Source organism: Lipotes vexillifer, unplaced genomic scaffold, assembly GCF_000442215.2.
Source record: "Lipotes vexillifer unplaced genomic scaffold, Lipotes_vexillifer_v1.1 scaffold241, whole genome shotgun sequence".
Taxonomy (NCBI): Eukaryota; Metazoa; Chordata; class Mammalia; order Artiodactyla; family Lipotidae; genus Lipotes; species Lipotes vexillifer.
In genome coordinates this window covers 1,055,435-1,078,194 of record NW_006784922.1, presented here as the reverse complement: position 1 = coordinate 1,078,194, position 22,760 = coordinate 1,055,435, and the positions used below count along the sequence as shown (strand labels likewise).

General features: G+C 35.0%; 1 protein-coding gene across 1 annotated transcript in view; it reads left to right on the top strand.

The window, feature by feature from the left end:
* Positions 1 to 22,760, top strand: part of FCHO2 (FCH and mu domain containing endocytic adaptor 2) — a 110,987-nt gene that overhangs the window by 47,734 nt on the left and 40,493 nt on the right. The window contains exons 8-11 of the mRNA XM_007457114.1: positions 481 to 577; positions 13,802 to 13,846; positions 15,527 to 15,599; positions 18,694 to 18,718. Coding sequence (XP_007457176.1) covers positions 481 to 577; positions 13,802 to 13,846; positions 15,527 to 15,599; positions 18,694 to 18,718 — 240 coding nt within the window. The remainder of the gene's footprint in view (positions 1 to 480; positions 578 to 13,801; positions 13,847 to 15,526; positions 15,600 to 18,693; positions 18,719 to 22,760) is intronic.

The following is a 22,760-nucleotide window of genomic DNA, read 5'->3' as shown; positions in this document are numbered from 1 at the left end:
TTAAAATTTAGAATAGCAACTTCAGTAAGTTATAGAGCTTGTGCTTAGAAATTTTCCAAAAATATAAAAGTGCCTTAATGATGACATTTGGGGTGCATTGAAATATAGTAGAGAAAGATGAAGTCTGTTATTCTTGGTTACTAAAGTTCTAATACTATTTTCATTGCTGTATAAGTTTTATTTATCGTAAGATTTATGTCCCTAAAACACTCAAAGATAGGAGCAGGACACTGCCTTGACTTCTAAGGCTGTGAGACCATATGTTAAGAGTTCGTGTAAAAAGTGGTTTGTATCCATAGATCTACTAACAGAGTTAGGTAACAGAGCATATTAGGCAAATGAAAGTTCTTAAAGGCTCTGGGTCAAAATATATATATTTTGGTATAATGAATTTTAATTGTTTTATGGAAGTTTTGTCTGAAATACAGTAAGAATATTTATGGAAAGTGAAAAAAACTTATCTTTATTTCATTTTAATAGGTCCATGAAGAATTTATAAATAACATGGCTAACACTACAGTTGAAAGCTTGATACAAAAATTTGCTGAGTCAAAAGGCACTGGGAAGGAAAGACCTGGTAAGATGACAAACTTTGCAAGGAAACATATTCACATTTCCCATCCAGTAACAAATGTGTTTGCCTTTAAATTCCAAAATTGCAAAATGGAGCTTGGGAGATACCTAAAAATCTGTGTGAAATCTCAGGTATCATTTACTTTGTGTCTGATAGTATGTTAGGTTTTTGTCTTGACCTTCAGTAGTTAATAATTTAGTACTACTTAAAGTGGTTATCATACCTTTACTAAATTAATATATTACAGTTTATTTATATTTTCAAAAGTAGAGTTAGCAACAGAAGGCCATTTTAATGAGACAAAGAGTGGGAGAGAATATTAAGCCCTCAGAGCATTGAGGCCAGTGGAGAACATTTCTTAAAATTTAATAACTTTTTTCTTTCCTCATTCACATATATATTCAACAAATTTATTTATTGGGTGCTAATAGTATTCTGGGTACCGTTTTAGACACTGGGGAATATACCAGTGAGTACAGGCATCCTGGTTCCTATTTTATGAACAAATGATTATGGGTTTCCTTAATCTTACTTTTAATAAGTATGTTATGTTATATCAAATATAATAAGCACCATTCTCTTCTCCTGCTCAGCATACTTACAGTCTTCTAGATTTCTTTTGTTTTGTTTTATTTATTTTTGGCTGCACTGCGTCTTCATTGCTGCGCACAGGCTTTTCTCTAGTTGCGGCGAGTGAGGTCTGCTCTTTGTGGTGCGCGGGCTTCTCACTGCGGTGGCTTCTCTTGTTGCTGAACATGGGCTCTAGGCGTGTGGGCTTCAGTAGTTGCAGCACGCGGGCTCAGTAGTTGCAACACGTGGGCCGTAGAGCATGCGGGCTTCAGTAGTTGTGGCACGTGGGCTCAGTAGTTGCGGCGCACAGGCTCTAGGGTGTGTAGGCTTCAGTAGTTGTGGTGTGTGGGCTGAGTAGTCGTGGCGCACAGGCTTAGTTACTTCACGGCATGTGGGCTTTTCCCAGACCAGGGATCGAACCCAGGTCCTCTGTGTTGGCAGGCAGATTCTCAACCACTGTGTCACCAGGGAAGTCCCAAGTCTTCTAGATTTCTTGAATCTATTAGTTACTCTACCATATTCTTGCAAGATACTTGTTTTCATTCCACAGGTAAAAATTATTCAGTCCAGTAAAGAAGTTAAAGTATAGTTTAGAATTCAGGAAAATGAATATGTGATTTGTAGAGAAGTCTGGGAGCCATTTTTCTTCAGTGCAGTTCACAGCTAAGGCTTGAAACCTAAATCATCTTCACTTCCTTTTTCCCATGTTTCGTTAAGTTTCAAATTGTATTGATTCAATTCCATTAGTATTTTTCCCTTCAGACCTTCCTTCTTAACCTACCTCATTGAATACAGCAGCAGGTTTCTAAATACTGACACAGTAGAGATTTCTCTAGTCTGTTTTACATGTTGTAGCACATTAATGGTCTGGGTATATAATTATGAACTCATAATGGCATTACTCATAAATCTTTGACTTTTCATTATAGACAGAATGAAATTTAGATTCTGGACTTAGATTCAAAGCTTTTCGGGATCTGCCCTTGCCCAATCTTTTTTTTTTTTTTTTTATAGATTGATTTATTTATTTATCTATTTATTTTTGGCTGCGTTGGGTCTTCATTGCTGCATGCAGGCTTTCTCTAGTTGTGGCGAGCGGGGGCTACTCCTGGTTGCGGTGCGTGGGCTTCTCATTGCAGTGGCTTCTCTTGTTGCGGAGCACGGGCTCTAGGCGCGCGTGCTTTAGTTGCTGTGGCTCAAAGGCTCTAGAGCGCAGCCTTAGTAGTTGTGGCGCACGGGCTTAGTTGCTCCGCGGCATGTGGGATCTTCCTGGACCAGGGCTCAAACCCATGTCTCCTGCATTGGCAGGCGGATTTTTAACCACTGCGCCAACAGGGAAGCCCCTGCCCTTGTCCAATCTTTAGTCTTACTTTCCATTTTTCTTTTCTGGCACCCTCCGTTGCAGCCAACCTGAATTGCTTGACTGTTTCCTATCCATACCCCACTTTTGCCCTTGGTACCTTAGTTGCCCTTATGTCTACTCTAGAAAATGCTATATCCCACTCATTTTTCAAATGAATAAACTCTTAAAAAGCCAGGTCATGTGTTACTTCCACCATCAAACAGAGAACTTTGTACTTTTTTTTGGCATTGTTGTTGTCTACCTTAAATTTTAGTAATTGTGCTTTTATGAAGAAAAGTTCTGTTTTTGATTCATCTGTTCATCTTTATTATGTGTCAACAGTACATTTTTGTTGAATGAATGAACAGATGGGCATATATGGTAAGGTTAGGATGTTAAAGAGGTTGGAATGGATGGATTTGCTATTAGATAAGTCTTGGTGAAGGAATAGTAAGTAATTATGGTTAAATTTAGTGAATACTTACTTTGTGCCATGTGCTATGTCAACTGCTTTGCAGGCAAACTTTGATCTTCAGGAACTCTTTGAAGTAGGTACTGTTATTCCCGTTTTACAGATGATGGAAATATTGAGAGGTTAAATTACTTGCCAAAGCTAAGTACATGCCAGAATACTGGGATTAAATTTCAGGATCCTTGACCTCAAGGCCCATGCTTTGGAGAAATTAGAATAGAACTACCTAAGTTTACATATGTAGGAGAATGAGGATGCTGAGATACATAACTACAAAATAGTGTGAAACCCTAAAATTCATTGTAAAGATTAAATTGTAAGTGAAAACCAGTTAGAGGTAAAAACAATTGAAGAATTTTTATATAGAGCATTTAGAAGTATTGATAGAATGAAAGCAAATGTGTATTGGCTGGTTAAAAATGCCTCAGACAGAACTGAATAAGGTTGATAGATTGTATCATTATCAGTATCCTGTTTGTGACATTGTATTGTAGTTTTGCAAAATGTTATCATTGCAGGAAACTGGGCAGAGTATACAAGGAATCTTGCTGTATTTCTTTTCTTTTTTCTTTTTTTAGAACTGTAGCTTGAATCTACAATGATCTCAAGAAGTTCAGTTACTTTCTTATCTGTGGTATAGCACACACTACTTAGCCCTGTGGTTTGTGGTCTATTCTTTACTACCAGTGAGACCTGTAAGCCTCAGTGCCCTCATCTATAAAGTGAGGATAATAATAGTACCTACCTCATGGGGTGGTTGTGAGGTTTTTACTGAGTACTTAATAAATAGTATTTTCTAAAAATTAATACATACCTGATTAGTAGTTAGCTACTACTGGTTATTGTTTATAAATTTAAATTTAATGGCCTCAAGATATATGGCATGTAGAAAATTTCTGTAACTAAATGGTAAGAGGGAAGCGAAGATTGTGGTGACATGGGCTTTCCTAGAATTGCTGAACCCAGAATTAGGTGACTGTTTCAGGCTGACTGTTGACATTGTGTATATAGGTGACTGATTTTCAAAATAAGTGATCCTAGAACTAATTTAAGGGGAAAAAAGGGAGTGGTGTGGGTGTGGAATGCAAAGAATAAGTATTACTTCTCCAGTTGACTTGCTGTGGGTGAAGAGTTACAGCTCTTTTGTACATATTTGTTCTATTTATGTCACTAGAGGGGAGTCCATTACAGTGATGGGAATTTTGTGTTTCTCAGAAAAATAACACGTGATTATGGATTTTGTTTTGTAAGAAGTATTCTAACCTTGAGTTTTATATACTATTTTACTGTTAACATTTTTTTCTCCTGTTTTGTAAGGGCTCCCTCTGGTGGATGAGTTCCTCTGTAAACTGGTTTTAGGCCTACGGGATACACATTTTAAAAAGAAAACAAGAGGCCCAGTTCTTTAAAAACTTTGTATAACTGAAAGTTAACCTGTTTCTCTTGCACTGAAAAATTTCTTTAGTCAGTTATCTGTTGAGATATATAACTTCTAACTTTATGTCTCCAGTTCTCCTATGTAAATCAAATGCTTTGAGAGCATTAAATTTTTTTCCTATTCATTGAGACTATTTTATACTAATTATATGTCGTGTCATTTTTGTCATTACTTTTTTTTATTGAGATATAAGTGACGTATAACATTGTATTAGCTTTAAGGTATGCAACATAATGATTTGATATATGTATGTAATGCAAAATGATTACCAAAGTAAGTTTAGTTAACATCTATTCCCACACATAGTTAAAATTTTTTTTTTCTTGTGATAAGAACTTTTAAGGACTACAGTTGGCCCTGTCTGTCCGAGGATTCCACATCCATGGATATGGAGGGCTAACTGCATTATGCCATGTAAGGGACTTGAGCATCTTCGAAACTTAGTATCTGCAGGGATCCTAGATCCAATTGCCTTTGGATACTGAGGGATGACTGTACTCTTTTAGCGGCTTTCAAATACATAATATAGTATTGTTAACTAAAGTCACCATGCTGTGCATTACATCTGCAGGACTTACTTTGTCTTATAACTGGAAGTGTGTATGTTTTGACCATCTTTACCCGTTTTGCCTAGTGGGGGACACCCCCCATCTGTTCTCTGTATCTATAAGTCCAGGTTTTTTTTTAGATTCCACATGTAAGTGAGATCATACAGTATTTGTCTTTCTCTGACTTATTTCACTTAGCGTAATGCCCTCAAGGTCCATCTGTGCTGTCACAAAAGGCAGGATTTCCTTCCTTTTTATGGCTGAATATTTTGTTTGTATGTGTGTGTGTGTATATACACACACACACATATATATGTATATATAGATACACAGACACCATATTTTCTTTATCCATTCGTCTGTCAGTAGACAGGTTGTTTCCATGCCTTTGCTATTATAAATAATGCCACACTGAACATGGTAGTGCAGATATTTTTTGGAGACGGTGATTTAATTTTCTTCAGATAAATATGCAGAAGTGGAATTGCTAGATCATATGGTAGTTCTCTTTTTAATGTTTTGAGGAACCTCCAGACTGTTTTTGTCATTACTTTCTCAGTGTTGTAGTGCCTTGCCTTCTGGAATTTGAGTCACTTTAAGTGTATGCTTTGAGTATATCAAAGCACCTGTGGTCTGAAAGAGTCATGAATGAACAGGTGTTTTCTAATTTTGAATGTCTTGTTATGTTCTAACGACATTATCCTAGTATTTCTACCCATTCTCATATGTTTTAGTTGTAAAAGGAGATTAAAATCCATATTTTTGAAGTTTCCTGTTTTACAGTCATTCTGCTAATTTCACTGTATACTTTTCATAAAAGTTAAGCAAGTTTCCATTTATAAGAAACAAGGATAGATAACTTAAAAAGTTGGTAGGCCATTGTCTAATATGTTTAAATAAAATATTTTTTTGCAGAGTTTATTTATATTTTCATTATATGATAATATAGGTTTATAGCTTCCATTTGAGGACTTCCAGGGACTCTAATGTGTTTAAAGATACAAATAGAAAAAGCCCCAGAAAGGTAGACATAAAATATTGAAACAGCCAGCCACAAAGAGAAAGGGAAAAATGAGATTCTTGTGGTCAGACCGGCTAAATGTGAAATTAATTTATTAGTTTAGATATTTGGAATATTCTAGCTTCTACATTAGGTATATTATTTTAAAGTATGGGGTTGGTGGTGGCAGTGGGATGAATTGGGAGATTGGGATTGGCATATATACCCTAATATGTATAAAATAGATAACCAATAACCTGCTGTATAAAAAAAATAAAATTCAAAACAAGTGAAAAGAGATTAGATCAGTGGTTACCAGTGTCAGGGGGACGGGGGGTGTGGGGCTGGGGAACTGAATGAAGGTGGTCAAAAGATACGAACTTTCAGTTATAAGATAAATAAGTCTTGGGGATGTAATGCACAAGATGATGACTCTGGCTAACACTGCAGCATGGTGTATCTGTAAGTTGCTAAGGGAGTAATCCCTAAAAGGTCTCACCACAAGGGAAACAACTGGGGGGATTAACTGTATGAGGAGATGAATGTTAACTAAATTTATCGTGGCAGTCATTTCACAGTATACGTATGTCAGGTCATTATGTGGTATAACAGACTTATACAGAACTGTATGTCAATTACATCTCAATAAAAATGGGAAATAAAAGAAAAAAATAAAGTATAGGGTACAAGTATATAGATTAAAAAAAAAAAACAAAAAAACTAGTGATCATCTTTCCAGACCCCTCAAGGATTAAGAGTAATGAATGCCAAACCTATAAATGGAACCTCCTTCCACTCCATGAAATTTTTTTTTTTTAATTCAGAGAAGTAGAAACGCTTTCGTAGAAAGCAAAATTAAAAATAGCCAAGAAGACCAAAGACCCACAAACCACACCAGATATTTTGTGATTACTTGGTTTTTCTATTTGATAGCAAGTGGGGATGACTAGAGAAAGAGAAAAGAAGAATGGATGATGATTAGTGAAGAGGATAATGTAGATTAGCGCAAATAGAGTAAAAGAGGAGAACTCCCAAAGAAAATAACACAGAGAAGCTTCACTTCATGAAGGAGTACACCTTCACCTGTTGTGTCCTAACCACCTAGGACAGAGGCATAGAACTCTGCCCTGTGGGACGCATATGCCTCCTGATAGTGATTATCTTTTAGAGCAGGAGTCTGCAGACTGTGGCCACCGAGCCACATTGAGCTTTGCCTCTTTTTTGAGACCTACAGCAAAGAATGATTGGCGGGGCGGGGGAGGGGACGGGACAGTATTTTGTGATACATAAAATTGTAAAATTCAGATATCAGCGTCCATGAAAGTTTTTTTGAACACAGTCACACTTGTTTATGTACTGTCTGTGACTGCTTTCACACTACAACAGCAGAGGTCACTAGTTGTGACAGACTTTATGACCTACAATGTCTAAAATATTTACCATCTTGACTTTTTACAGAAGACCTTTGCCTAACTCTTTGTTAGGGAATGTACTTCTTGTGTAGTATAGTAGCGGGTATGTCATAATACGTTAGAATTGTGTAGCTCATAACAATATGTAATCTTTTTTCAAAAGTTGATTCTGCTGTTCTTCCTGGATTCAGAAATCATTTAATCTGATATCCTGCACTAACTACATCTGCAGTCGTATCACAGCGCAGTAACTGATCATCATAATAAGAATCCTGAATTGTGAAGTAAAGATTAAACTGTTTTGAGCAGGCTTTAAGGAGAGCTTAGTTCATTAATTTGAAGTATAAATACTGACAAAAAAATAGAAGTAAGAAAGTAAGCTGATTACAGTTTTTACATATGCATAAGAATTAGGACAGAGTTTCAGTTTTTTGCAGTACGTAAAAGAAGTTAAATCAATCTGAACTTAAAAGGAAGTTTATGGGAGAGAAACTGAGGTATCCCAAGGATTCAAAATCAGGGATATAGCCAGGCTGCAGAAGGAAACCCAAACCAGTAGGAACACTAGGTATCATTTTTCCTTTATTGAGTCTCTGCATTTTACTGCTTTATTTATTTATTTATTTTTTTCTTTGCAGAATAGCTTTCTTTGCTTCTCCGGGTACATGATGTAAGGTGATCTCCTAGTAATTTCTGGGTATTTTCACTTGTTCCTTAATTGTAGCCACAGCTCAGAACTAACCCAGGTTTTTATCCCTTTTCTAGACCAGAAAGAAACCGGTCTAGGTAATCTTGGATTGGGGTAACCTTTCTAGTCCAGTCAGTCCTGACTAGGTCATGGCTTCTGTACCACTTGTGAAGAAGGGGGAAGTTCCCAGAGAAAAGAGATTATAGTGAGCAGCGTATAAGCCTTAAAGGTTTCATCAGGATCACAGAAAGTGAAAACATGACTCAGGCTGGGGGTATGGAGGCAGTGTCAGATTTTCGATGTAGGAGGAGATTATACTTCACTGCCAAGATGCTGTGTTTGGAGAACTAGATGAAAATTTAGAAGGTTTTACAGTGACTGAAATTCCATGGTTAGAAACCCATTCCTTTGATTTAAGGCCATTGTTCCTAAGTTTGCCTCGTCACTGCTTCTCAAGCCTTGGGTACCTGTGAGAATCATTCGTTGAAAATATTTTCCCTTTCCTTTTAATTTCTCTTTTTTTAAAAAAACGAACAGGGTCTTCCCTGGTGGCTCAGTGGTTAAGAATCCGCCTGCCAGATTTTGCCAGTTCTCTAAAGTCTACACAATTTTCTTCCTAACTGCACCTGCCAGAATTAATTTCTCTTTTCTCTGCTTCCAAGGAGCTGTGCATTTATTACATCACTTGTAACACAACTTGTATCATAGTCTTTTTTATAATTGTATCCCATGTCTCCTTCACTACTGATATGCTGCTTGAAATTGGGGCAAACATGAAATTGATCTTTGTTCCCCCTTGCATCATGCTTCACACACAGTTGTCAAGCTATGAACATTTAATTAAATTTATGTTGAGAAAAGTCATTAGATCATAATGAATTAAATTAAACATAGATAATTGCAAACACCACTGCCAAAGAATTAAGCCTGTTACTGTGAGAAATAAATAGAATAATGTTATGGTGTCCACTTAACCCAGAATTGCTTGAATGTTTAATGAAATAGAATGTGTATGTTGTGATAAAAAACTTGAAAGAGACCTGAATATGCAACACAGATATGTTTCTCTCCACCATAAGGCAAGTGGATGAGGGAAAAATAAAGGCCAAAAAACAAAGTATTGGTTGGGTTGGATAACAGTAAAGCTGGAATACACTCTATGGTCTAATACAAGAAGAAAAAGAATGAAGATGAGACATCGGGTTTTAAAAATCTGTCTGAAATAAAAACTTTATTTGTCAGACTAAAAAAAACAAAAACATAAGCAAAAAAACCAAAACAAACAAAAGAATCCGCCTGCCAAAGCAGGGGACATGGGTTTGAGCCCTGGTCTGGAAAGATCCCACATGCCAAGGAGCAGCTAAGCCTGTATGCCACAACTACTGAGCCTGCGCTCTAGAGCCCGTGAACCACAACTGCTGAGGCTGTGTGCCACAACTACTGAAGCCCGTGTGCCTAGAGCCTGTGCTCCGCAAAAAATGAAGCCACCGCAGTGAGAAGCCCGCGCACCGCAACGAAGAGTAGCCCCCGCTCACCGCAACTAGAGAAAGCCCACGCACAGCAATGAAGACCCAACACAGCCAAAAATCAATCAATCAATAAGTAAATAAATTTTTAAAATGCTTTATAAATAAAATAATAATAAAAATTAAAAAAACGAACAGCCAGTGCTCTATCCCAGAAATTTTGATGTCATTGGTGTAGGGTGGGTCCTTGGTATCACTATATTTTAAAACTCGTCTGATTCTAACATGCAGCCATTGTTGAGAACCTGTAGCATTACATCACTGGATGCTTGTTATAAATGTAGACTCTCAAGCCCTACCCCAGACCTACTGAATTAGAAGCTGCACTTCAGTGAGATCCCTAGGCAGTTTGTACATGCAGTAAAATTGGAGAAGCACTGTCTAGACTTACTGAATATCTAGCAGTGGACCCAGGGAATCCCTAGGACTGTAGTTCTCAGTGTGTAATCTTAGGACCATCCCCATCCCCTGGGAGTTTGTTTAAAATGCAAATTCCTGAGCGCCAACCTAGACCGTCTGTATAGGACACTCTGCAGGTGGGGCCCAACAATTCGTGGTTTAACAAGCCCTCCTGGTGTTTCTGATACAGGAAGCGTTGCTCTCGAAGATTCAGCTAGGACTTGGGATTTGGAACCACTGGATTGAGGAAATTGTTGTTACAAGCCCGCTATTAAAATAAATACTCCTGAAATGAAGTAGCATTGATGTTGCAACTTACTTTCAAATGATTTAACAAGTGAAGGAAAAAAAAAAAAAACTACAAGTACGAGTAGGTGTAGAGGGAGAAAGAGAAAGCAAACATAACAAAAGGTGTCATTATCACCCCCCATATCATTCATAAAAATGATAAGACCTAGGTTCAAAAGGGTAACTAGTCCAAGGTAATCAGCCAAAAAGCAAGTGGCAAAACCAGGACTTGAGTCTCCGTGCCCTTTGCATACCACCACAAGTTAGACTTTGATGTTCTTTTTCATGTTAGCTTGCCCGGTTCATCATCCCAGGTACCTAGCAATGTGCCTGTGTTCTGTTCCATAGGCCCAGGAGCAAGCCTGAAAATGTCACTGACTCCCATTGTTTGAGTCACCCTCCCCCCACCCTCTTTCTCTTTGTCCCTTCCTCTCCCTCCTCTCTCCCCCACCCCTCCCCCATTATCATCACTTTTTGTTAGACTTTGGGATCTGGCCATGTTTGTATGTTTTACTTTGGCTTTTAATTAGAACCGGTGTTCTGTGGTTTTAGTTGGGTATATGCAGAAATATACTTGATTTGGGTAGCCCAGACTTATTTGAGTTCTGAGGCCAGTTTATAGCTAGACAAAGTTGCAGATTTTATTGATGACCTGAGATTTGGAATTGATTCCAAAACAATGGAAACAATTAAATATTTAACTTTTTCTTTTTTTTTTGCGGTGCACGGGCCTCTCACTGTTGTGGCCTCTCCCGTTGCGGAGCACAGGCTCTGGATGCGCAGGCTCAGCGGCCATGGCTCACGGGCCCAGCCACTCCATGGCATGTGGGATCTTCCCGGACCGGGGCACGAACCTGTGTCCCCTGCATCGGCAGGTGGACTCTCAACCACTGCGCCACCAGGGAAGCCCAGTATTTAACATTTTTTAATACTCTACCTCATTCCACAAAATACATGTAGTGATTAAAGATTACTGTTAAATAATTCTTTCCTTCTGTAACATTTCTTAAAAATTTTGATCCAAATTAGGTTTGGATGAATTGTTTAGGTTATTGACTTTCTTTTTTTCTTTTGCTAGCAATAATTTATTCCTACATATGATTAAAGCATCATATGTAAGAATTGTCTTGCTTTGGATCGTTGCCCTCTTTGAGGTCTACTTTTAATTTCTTCTGCTTTTAATTGAACTCATGATGGCATTTTTAGATAATGTATAAAAGAGCATCAGGAGACAGAGCCAAAATGGTCTTATTTGCTTTTATACAAACTAAATTGCCCTTGCAGCCCAGCATAAAATCTATGCACTAAGAACACTTATTTATTTTGACAACAGAATTAATCGAGCCTAAAACAGTTGAAATTCCAGTGATAGCAAACTATTCTTTCTGACTCTCACTCTGGCTTTGGTACTTTCAAAAAAAGTAACTTGTCTTATGATTAAATAGCAGAATGATGGGCAGTGTACTGCATTTGGGGGAAATGGTGAATAAACTTTCTACTCGTGAAACAGTTCAGAAGTGACATGCTACAAGGGGGGTCAGAATGTGCATTGATATCCAGCTGAGCTGTCAACTGCCACTGAGCCAGGCACGCAAAGCTTTGCCATGTGAAGCAGCATGTGGAGCGTATGCCATTTGAAAAACAAAATCTTTTTCATGCATGATTTAATGGTTTTTTTAAGAGTATATATTTAGTTTTATTATTCTAGAAACTGTTAGTGTTTCTGTTTTTAATAGAAAAGCTTATGTGTGGATGGAACTCAGTTAAAATGTTGTAATATATATTTTACAATTTGAAAGGATTTGGCATCTTATATTTCAAAAATGTCATTTTGAATAGCTTATTTTTATTGGATATTTTTCTATTTCAAATGGATTTTAAGAGGATGTTTTTAAAAGATAAAGAGAACAGTGATCAAGATATCTGGTATAGGAGAGATGTTTTGTGAGGAAAAAATGTAGAATTTTGTTTGAAGGGACTGATGTTTATAGAGTTAATGGATGCCTTTACTGTTTTCATATATATGATGACATCCAAAGATCTTAATATATACTATATATTTTTTTGATGGGTGGTTATATTCTCTCAAGCTTTGTTAGTAAGTGATAAAACTAATAACACATAATAAGCTGTTGGTAATTTAAGTAGAAATTTTTCATTCTTAATAATTCTTACACCAAGCAAAAAGTTGCTGTTTATCAGATGCACATACTACTAAAATTCTTTACCTTTATTGATCTTTCAGTGTGCATCTCTTTGTAAACTGTTAATGTAGGCCTTTAAAGGATTCTAAGAACAAGCTCATTACCCTTTCATTTAATGAATTCTTAGCTTGCAGATTTACAGAGTGGACTTGAAGTCCTTGAAATTTTAATTGGGCTGTTTTCTGACTCTAAGAATTTTTTGAATGGAAGTAGTGAGTGTTTTGGGGTTTTTTTAGTCATATGATATATGTCATAAGAATGCCTCAGTAGGGAAGGTATTGCCAGTTAATGGATTAAGACCTTGTTTATCAACTCACATTTATGACTGTTTTATTCTGTTTATCACTAAATGTTAATCTACTCTTTTTGAATAAAAACTGGAACTGAGGAAGTAAATCTTTGATTTGGGGGTAAGAAGCAGGACGTTATAGCCAATACTTTAAATGCTCCTACTTAATAGAGAAATTTTTCTTGTTCATTAGTGGTTTTCTTTCATAATGGAATGATCAGTGAGAACTCTGATCATGAATTTGCACATAGTTATAGCTAAGCTTAACATCTCAGAAGGACCAGTAGTGAAATCCTTTATTATCCACTGTTTGGGTGTTTTTTTTTTTAATAAATTTATTTATTTATTATTTTTGGCTGCGTTGGGTCTTCGTTGCTGTGCGCGGATTTTCTCTAGTTGTGGCGAGCGGGGGCTACTCTTCGTTGCGGTGCTAGGGCTTCTCATTGCGGTGGCTTCTCTTGCTGCAGAGCACAGGCCCTAGGCATGCGGGCTCTAGAGCAAAGGCTCAGTAGTTGTGGCGCACGGGCTTAGTTGCTCTGCAGCATGTGGGATCTTCCCGGACCAGGGCTCAAACCCGTGTCCCCTGCATTGGCAGGCGGATTCTTAACCACTGCACCACCAGGGAAGTCCCTATTATCCACTCATTACTTCAGCCTCTATTTTTAATTTTCTTGATGTAGCAGGTTGTACCAGTTACCATTTAATAAGGCAGGGCTAAAGTGACCATTTAGTGGAACATAAATTTTTAGTCTGATATTTATTGAAAACAGAAACTACATGTTAAATCTCTGTGTCTCCAGTTCTGTGGTATCATATATAAAGGGTTGTCAGTAAATTGTGTTCATGATATAGGCTAGTCTCAGTTTTTTTCAGTGTTAGGCTTATTTGATTTTTAAATTATTGCTGATATTTTAATTAACACTATCAGGTAACACTGGAACACGTTTCAGAACAATTAAAAAGATGTAATGGGATCTGATGTGATTGTTTTCTACCAGCTTTTTTTTTTTTTTTTTTTAACCCAGTACTTGTTCATGTTTTTTCTTTTTAGGCCTTATTGAATTTGAAGAATGTGACCCTGCTAGCGCAGTTGAAGGTAAATTGACTAGTTGTAATGTGTGGCAGCTAGCTAATAGCTTCTGTTTACTGAATAGAGGGGCTGCTATCCATCGGTGTTAGCATGTCTATGGAGTGATGTAAAAAATGTGAATGTGGTTTGAAGGCCTGCAGATATTAATGTTTACTTAATAAAAATAGGTTTGCCCAAAGGAATATTAGTGTGTTAGAATATAGATTTTTTAAAAGATTAAATATAACATTTGTTTTCAGATATGCATTGAGATTGTTTTCTCCACTGATATCCATCTTTAAACATTCTCATGTCATAAATATGAAACTCATCACTACATATTGATGTATACTGCTTATTCTACAATGGGTAACATTTCGGTAATTAATAAGGTTATGTATTAATGCTTATGTTACTGTCATTCAAAATAGGCGATGATTTGACTTGGAGAAAGGATCCACAACCCTTCCTATTTAAATTGATGTTTTTCATAGTATGAAACCCAAGAGATGTCTGCAATTTTTGTTATGTTTTATAATGTTACTTTGTGAGCTACTAGAAATAATTTGAAAGCAGTCTTCTATTTTTTTTCCAAGACCTGTGTGAGAATATGGAGAAATGGTTTGCTGTTGTGTGTAAGGTTATTAACTGAGCAGTCAACGAGCTCTGGGGTCTAGACTTTTTATAGTTACCATCTGTTTGACTAAGAGCAGTACTTATTTAAGTTCTCTGTACTTAAACTTTAAAAGTTCTTCAGAAGTTTAAAAGAATTTTAAAAGTTCTTTAAAAATGTTTATAATAAATAATACCTACTCTGTGAGAATAAAAATGTATTTATTTTTAAAATATTATAACATGCTTTGCAAATAAATGGTTCAGGGAGTTAGTTTTGCATGAAAGCAAGTACATTATTCTAAGACACCTGGATTATAATCCTGGCTGTAGTGTTAGCTAGTTGTATAACACTGAGTTAAAAAAAATAATACTCTGAGTTTCCTCATCTATAAGGTGAGAGGTTAGCTTAGGTGTACTCTAGTTCTCAAAGAGTTAAGTAGCTAAGCTTTAAGTGCTGAATTCTGTTAACGATTTTAACGTTTAAAAAATAATTTGTCATGCAAGAAGAGGAAGAACTGCCATATTTGGCAAAATAGAGATGGTATTTGTTCCTCATTTATGGTTGGATCCATTTATAACGTTATTTGTATTAGAGATAACATATGGACAAAAGAATGCCGTATTATAAGTTTCCCATGTCGTACTGTTAATGGATCTGCTGTCAACTTTTCATTTAAAACAACACATTTATATTTTGTGACCCTTTATACCGGGAACATGATTTGCCCTGCATTTATAACAAAATCTAATATAGTGAATAATGTACTTTCTTTGAAGTCTTAAGATATCTGCAAATGCTTATTTTGCCTGAGGTGATTTAGGGGAAGAGAGAATTTCACTGATCAAATCAATGTTCTATGTATAACCTTTTGGTGAATAAAAGGCTATATTATATCAACATAAGAAAAATTTAAACAGACTATGACTTATTTAAATATTAGGGTTTAGCAGTTGATACTTTGATTTCTTTCATCCAAATTTAGTATCAACAGTTATGAGCAAATTGTGTGTCAAGATACAAGATGCATTCATAAGTTTAATATATTTATCAGGAACAATTATGTTTCTGTAACAATGTACATTTATTTTAAGGTATAAGACCAAGGAAAAGAAAGACTTTTGGTTTACCAGGAATAATTAAAAAGGAAAAGGATGCAGAGTCTGTGTAAGTATATTAAATATTGTCAAAATCCTTTCTATGGTTATAAATAATTAAGAATAAGACTATTGTTATGAATTTGAAAAGAAAAAATTCTTTTGGAAATAACCCAAAGTACATATGGCTAAGATGTGAAAAATACAAACTTTTCTAAGAACATTTGCCAGCTCCTCTAGTTTTAGTTAAAAGTGTTAACTTTTCTTATTATTTTAAAATTTCAAGATGAACGCTTTAGCGTTTTGAAATTGAAACTTTAAAGATACTCTTATTTTATAAAGTGATAACATGCATATTTTTAAAAATCAAGCAAAAGTACAGAGAGAACTAAAAATTGTTCTAAGTCTTAATAACCTAAGAAAAACACCGTGGTCAGCAATTTGATGAAAATCTTTCAAGACAACTCTAACCATATAGTAAATTAGTGATATATGTGTACATAAATGGAAAATGTTAAATGGGGGAGAAAAAAGTCCTAACATTTTAAACATTTATACTAATTCGTCATTTTTAGATGGAAGATGGAGTATAAATGTCATTTACCTTTTTAAAAAAGTAAATTGGTCTACAAAGAAATATAATTAGCATATAAGAAATTAAACTAGTATTAGCTAAGTCAAGTTTTCTGCCTTGGCTATACATTAGAACTACCTGAGAAATTAAATATATCTATGCCAGGTCCTGCTTCAGACCCATTAAATCAGATTCTTGGGGCGGGAGGCCCCAGCATAGTTTTTGTTTTGTTCTAAGCAGCCTGTGTGATTCTTAATATACACCTGGGGTTGAGAATCATTGAACTCTGATTAACTGGAGACAAATTGGAAATAAAGGAACTTTTCTTTGCTTAATTATTCAACCCATTTAGAATGAAGAGACACTAATCAAAAGTCTTGAGTGATTTGTTGACCCAGTAACATTGACTGAAAATTTGTTTCAAGTCCCTACTTCTCTAGCATAATCAGCAGAACTCTCATGAGGTTTAATATTTTGATGGCCATTCATATTTTCAATATAAGGGAACAATTTGTGCTTTGGGTGGTCTTGCCTCCTCCCTGGTTATACGCTTATCATCTGAGTTTCTTGGAGTTTCTGCCATTCTGAATGTCTGTTTCTTTCCTCCTCCCTAGTTGTATTGATACTTGGTTTAAAAAATTAAGACTATTTGCAAAGTGATTTATGCCTATAGCTACTGTCTCTTCTGCAGATGTCTTTTTTGAGCATTGTGAAGGGGGTATTTTGCTAAGGGAATGGAACCTAATAGCTCTTCTATAACACATTGGAAATTGAAGTCTGAACAATTGATTTGTAAGTAAATTTTTTAAATGTAGCCAGTTTATCTGTTAGTGGCTACATTATAAAGAGTTAAGATGTTTTTATAATTGATGGTTTTCACAGCTGTTCATTTAGGGAGCTTATAATATTTTTGTATATTCCATGTTTTTAAAATAGTTTTTCATGATCAGTAATTTCCCAGTATGATCATTAGGGCACTTGGATATTGGAATATTTTAACCAATAAGAATACTAGGTCAGAAAACTAATGCCTCAATCACTGCATCATTATTGCCTTCTTTCAACACTCCCTGGCAGGAAAAATGTTAGAATTCACTTTGCTTGAAATGTCCGAGGCTCTTGGCATGCTTCTTCTCATAGCCTGAAGGTTTTTGAAATGCCAGCAATTGTGAACAAGGGGTCCTGCTCAGAGCTTGGTCTTCCTGGGGCTTCATCTGCAGGTCTCATACTGCGCACTGTGAAGGCAAACAGATGAGTGCTTTACCACAAAGACTGGAGAGTTCTGGCTTCAGGCCAGAGAATAAATGGTTTGGAACTCTTATACTTACTTTTATATTTAAACTTTATCTTTTAAAAAAAGAAGAAAGAAATGTTCAAACATCTTAATTGATTTGATTCTGTACAGGGATTGAATATTATTACAGTAGCTTTTCTGGATCATTTCCTCAGAGTATGCATAGGTTTTTTGATATAATATTCCTTATAAGGAAGCTCTTTTTCAAAATTTGCAATTTTAAGTAGCTATAAAGACACGTGGGGTTTGCTTTTACCCTGGTACTCCCATTTGAATTAAGGGCAGAATAGTCATCTCCCTCTTCTTTCATTTTTTCAGTCTGTTCCATCCTATGTTTAATTAAGTTCTTTAATTTATAGATTTCCCTATATCTGGATTGATACAGATTACCTGTATCTGGATTGATACAGATTACCTGTTTATCTTATATAATTTAGTATTTTTTATTTTGTTCATTTGGCTCTTAAGGTGTGCCTAATATGTGTGTTTTCAGGCTGTTATTAAAGTGGCAGAATTTGATACTATATGTAATAACTGTCTCAAGCCAAAGAGTATACCTAATCCAATGCCTTTTAAATATGCTAATTTTTGTTTGCGAACTTCTTTTAGAATGTATACATATATATTCTTCTACGCTTGTTCCTCATGGCCTCAATGCCTTTAATTTTATATATCTAGTGCTTTATTTGGTTAGTTGAGAAGGTTGGTCTTTATGTTTTAGTTTTACATTTAAAATAATAGTTTTCAATAGATTATGTCCAAATTTGTATTTGCTTATCAGTTAAATGATAAAATATCAGTGCTCAACTGCACATTACATTAGACTAGAAACTGTTCCAGCTGGAAGTCTAGCTACTCACTAACATATTTGGAAAAAAAAGTGGTTTCACTTCTATATATACTAGCTTATGGAAAGTACCTCAAAGGAAATACGTTAAATTTTTTTTTTAACTGTCTCTACCTGAAGGATTAAAAGCCACTAGAAATCGTAGGACTGACAGCTTCCTTGACATGACACGTGTATATTCATGGAAGAGAACTATTTTTGAAAGTAGTTTTACAAATATTTATAAGCTGTTTGTTTTATTTTGTCTTGCAGTATCAGTATAGGGGAATGTCTTTGAATTTTAAAAGCATTTGGTATATTTTAATATTCATGATTTGATTTCTCTAAATATTTTTATAGAGTTTAAATGAAAGTTATGTTTAAATACCAAGGCAAACACTTTTGATATAGTATATTTACCAGATAGTTCTAATATTTGAATATGTCTGATATTTTGTTTGTTTTAATAGGGAATGCCCCGATGCAGATTCACTTGTAAGTAGATTTTACTTTGGTGTAAACAGTTTAGCTATTTTCATTAGGAAATACCCAGCATATTTGGGGTTGAGTTTGTTTACAAATCTTTCCAAGAAAAATACTAACCATGTTATTAGAAATTCCCTATTAAAATTATTTTACAAATGTATTTTTGGCTTTACATTGCCAGATGATTTCCTATTAAGTAGAAGGTATTTCTAACTACTTTTGAAAAGTGGACATTTTACTTTTAAAATTGGAGTGGAGCCATAGCATATTGCTTTTTCTTGGGAAATATGTCAGATTTCAAACCTGCCAACTTTATTTTAAAATGTGCTCTTACTAATTGATTCTTAGATCTATTAAAATACTACTATAACTGTTCATGTGTTTAAGGTTTGTTTAGGGGACTGTCATTTTAGAAAAAGTAGCAACAACCATGGTTAGTACTTTTCTGTGCTTTTTATTTTGTTCTGTTTTAAAGAAAGTTTGTTTATATTTCTTGTTTAAATATATTTCTTCATATATAATTAAAGAAGACATCAAATGGAGCTCCCTGTGGTTACAGTGAGAGAGTAGATTTACCAAATGATGGAAGTAGTGTGTAGACAGATATGTTTTACAGATTGGTCATTAAACACTGATCATGTTGGTAAGTGTCGTAGAGAGTCAGGCTGTCTCTTTTATTGTTCTTGCTTGTGTAACTATTGTTTCTTTTGGCTCCAAAACATTATGGTCTTTTACAGCATATTTATTGGTGTACCAAAATAAAGAACTACATATTTTGTAAAACATTATGTTTTATGTTAATTAAGATAAAACTAGTATTTTTTTTCATATTTCTGCTTTAAAGTAAGAAAATTACTATTCATTAATAAATTTATAGTGAAAATAAGGAAATAGACTTCTGATGAGTTCTAGGCTTAAAATCATCAGTGTTTTTGGAGTTGTAACGTTTACCTTACCACGTGCATGTTTTGATACCCTCAGTTTACTAATTAATGAAAAAGTCAGCAGATGTGTTTGGGATTTACTTTAGTGTTTATCATGCATTTTATTTCTGAATTATTTATAGCATTTATTTGATTGCAACATTGAATAAAAATTTTAATACTTCATGTTTTATATGCACTCCTTTAAATAAAATATTTTAAATTTTCTCAGTTAATTGATACTGTTCTATAATGATCGATATTAAACAATTTTGAACTTCAGCCAGTATTTATCTGGAATTAGAAAAGGACTTTTAAAGAGGACACGAAATTCTACTGCTGTATAAGAAATGATTGATAAATTTGACTGTATAGAAATGAAAAACTTACAGAATTAGAAAAAATACACCATAGAAGGAGTTGAATCACTAAAGATAGTTGGGCAGAGTGTATTTGCAAGATGTTTAACAAGGGGCTAATTATTTTCCTTTGTAAAGTTTTGATACAGATTAGTTTAAAAGGTAAGCAAGCATCCCAGTAGGAAAAGGGCATTAGGATAAAAACAGGCAATTTTCATAAGAAGAAATAAAAGGTTGTAGTGAATAATCAAAAATGTTGTTCAAAATAGTAGCCTAATTCTGATGCAGATTAGAATGAAATTACTATATTCACCTATCATATTGGCAAAAGTTTTGATACACTCATACTGTTGGTAGGAATGTAAATTGGTATAATCTGTCTTGTGGATAGTTGGCAGTATCTCCCAAATAAATGTATATTCTTTTTGACTCTGCAATCCTACTGCTAGGGCTTTACTGTTACTGCTATATTCACAAACTTTATGTGTGTGTGTGTGTGTGTGTGTGTGTGTGTGTGTGTGTGTGTGTGTGTGTATGCTTGACCAAGATATATGCTTATATAGAGGGGGAGGGAGAAAAGGTGGATAGGGATAGATGTTCATTTCAACATTGTCTATGTTAGCAAAAAATTGGAAACACTAAAGCACCCATTAAAATGGGGATTGGTTAAATTATTACACATTCACTTGATGAAGAAATAGTTGTTATAGATCTAGGTTGCTCGTGTCTGTTGAAATGGGAAGAACTTACTAAATAAAAGCAAGTGTGATCTTTTAAGTAATTGTTTTTTAAAATAAATAAATGTGTGTCTATTATATGTATTCTCTTTTTTTAAAAGGATGAGTTACAAGACACTGAATTGTGGTTACCTTTGAGGAGAAGGATTACAGTGGGGTCAGCAGGGAAAGGAGGCTTTCATTTTTTGTTGTTTCCTTTTTATGGCCTGTTTATGGCTAGTCTTACTATTACTTAAACATCAACAGGCTACTTTGGTAGGGAAATTATCCATCATTTTCTGTTCCTTTTTTAAAAAGTCTATGTATGTAATTAAAAAAATTTATTTTGAGTGACTACATCTTTTGAAAGTTGACCAAGGAAGTATAAATCGCTCTCTTAGTTTTAACCAATTTCCTCTCTCCAAACTGAGATTGAGAAACATACCATTGATTTGCAAGCTCTATCCCAGTATTTTGTTAAAGTTACTACCACCACTATCCACCAAAACTGCCTTTAAGATTGTTGGCTGAAGTTACATGCTCTTTTCTTCTTCTTGTACTGCTTTTGACTTAATGCTTTGCTCCAGCAGTATGGGGCCCTAATATAGAAACCATGGATTGAATGGACAAAGATGTAAACAGGTAATGTGTAAGTTTTTATTAATATCATGAATAGTTCTAGCGTTGAAAACCTGGTACAGTGAGAATCATTGCTTTTTTTTTTTTTTAAACACACACCCAAAAAGCGTTTTATTTTGAAATAATTGTCAATTTACAGGACATTACAGAGATAGTACAGAGCAGTCCCGTATACCTTTCATTTCGTTTCTCTTGATGGTAACATCTTGCAAAACTTTAGTACAGTATCGTAACTAGGATATTGATACTCATACAGTCAAAATAGAACATTTCCATTAACCAAGGATCTTTTTTTTTTTTTTCCTTTCACCTATTTAACCCTCACCCAGTGCTCAAATCCCTGGAAGTCACTGATCTGTTTATCACTTCTATATTTTTGCCCTTTCCAGAATGTGGTATAAATGGGATCATACAGGATATAGCCTTTTCAGACTGGATTCCTTTACCAGGAATATTAAATATGCATTTAAGATTTATTCATATTGTTGCATGACTTGATTGTTCATTCCTTTTTTATCACTGAAGAGTATCCCATTGTATAGATGTATCATAGTTTACTTATCCATTCACTTATTGAAGGATGTTTTGGCTGTTTCTTCTTTTAGGTGATTATGAATAAAGCAGCTCAATAACATTTGTGTGCAGGTTTTTGTGCGAAAATAAGTTTTCAGATCAACTGGGTAAATACCTAGGACTGTGATTGCTGGAAGGATCTTTCATTTTGATTGCTCCTTTTCAGTCACTTTTGTTCTGTCCCCCCCCCTCCACACACACACACACACACACACACACACACACACACCTCTGGCAACCACTAATCTTTTCTCGATTTCTATATATTTGTCATTTCAGGAATGTTATTTAAGTGGAATCATACTTTATGTAACCTTTTGAGATTGGCTTTTTTCGCTCAGCACCCTTTTCTAGAGATTATTCCAGGTTGTTGCATACATGAATAGTTCATTCCTTTTTACTGCTGAATAGTATTCCATGATGTAGGTATACCAAAATTTGTTCACCTATTGTGGGACATTTAGTTGTTTCCAATTTTTAGCTGTTAGAAATAAGTTACTTGGAACAGTTGTGTACAGGTTTTTGTGTGGGCATAAGGTCACTCTCGACACTGGTCACTTTCTTTCTGAAGTCTGTTTTATCTAATAGTAAGGTAGTCACTGTCTTTTTTATTTTTTAAATTAATGTTTGCATGGTATATTTTTTCTATCATTTTCCTTTCAACCTACCTATGTTGTTATGTTTGAAATGAGTTTCTCATGGGTAGCATATGGCTGGGTCATGTTTTTTTAATTCATTCTGCCAATCTGTCTTTTGTTATACATAGACCATTTATATTTAATGTAATTATTGACATGTTGGGGTTTGTCTGCCATTTAATTTTTTGTTCTCTATTTGTTCC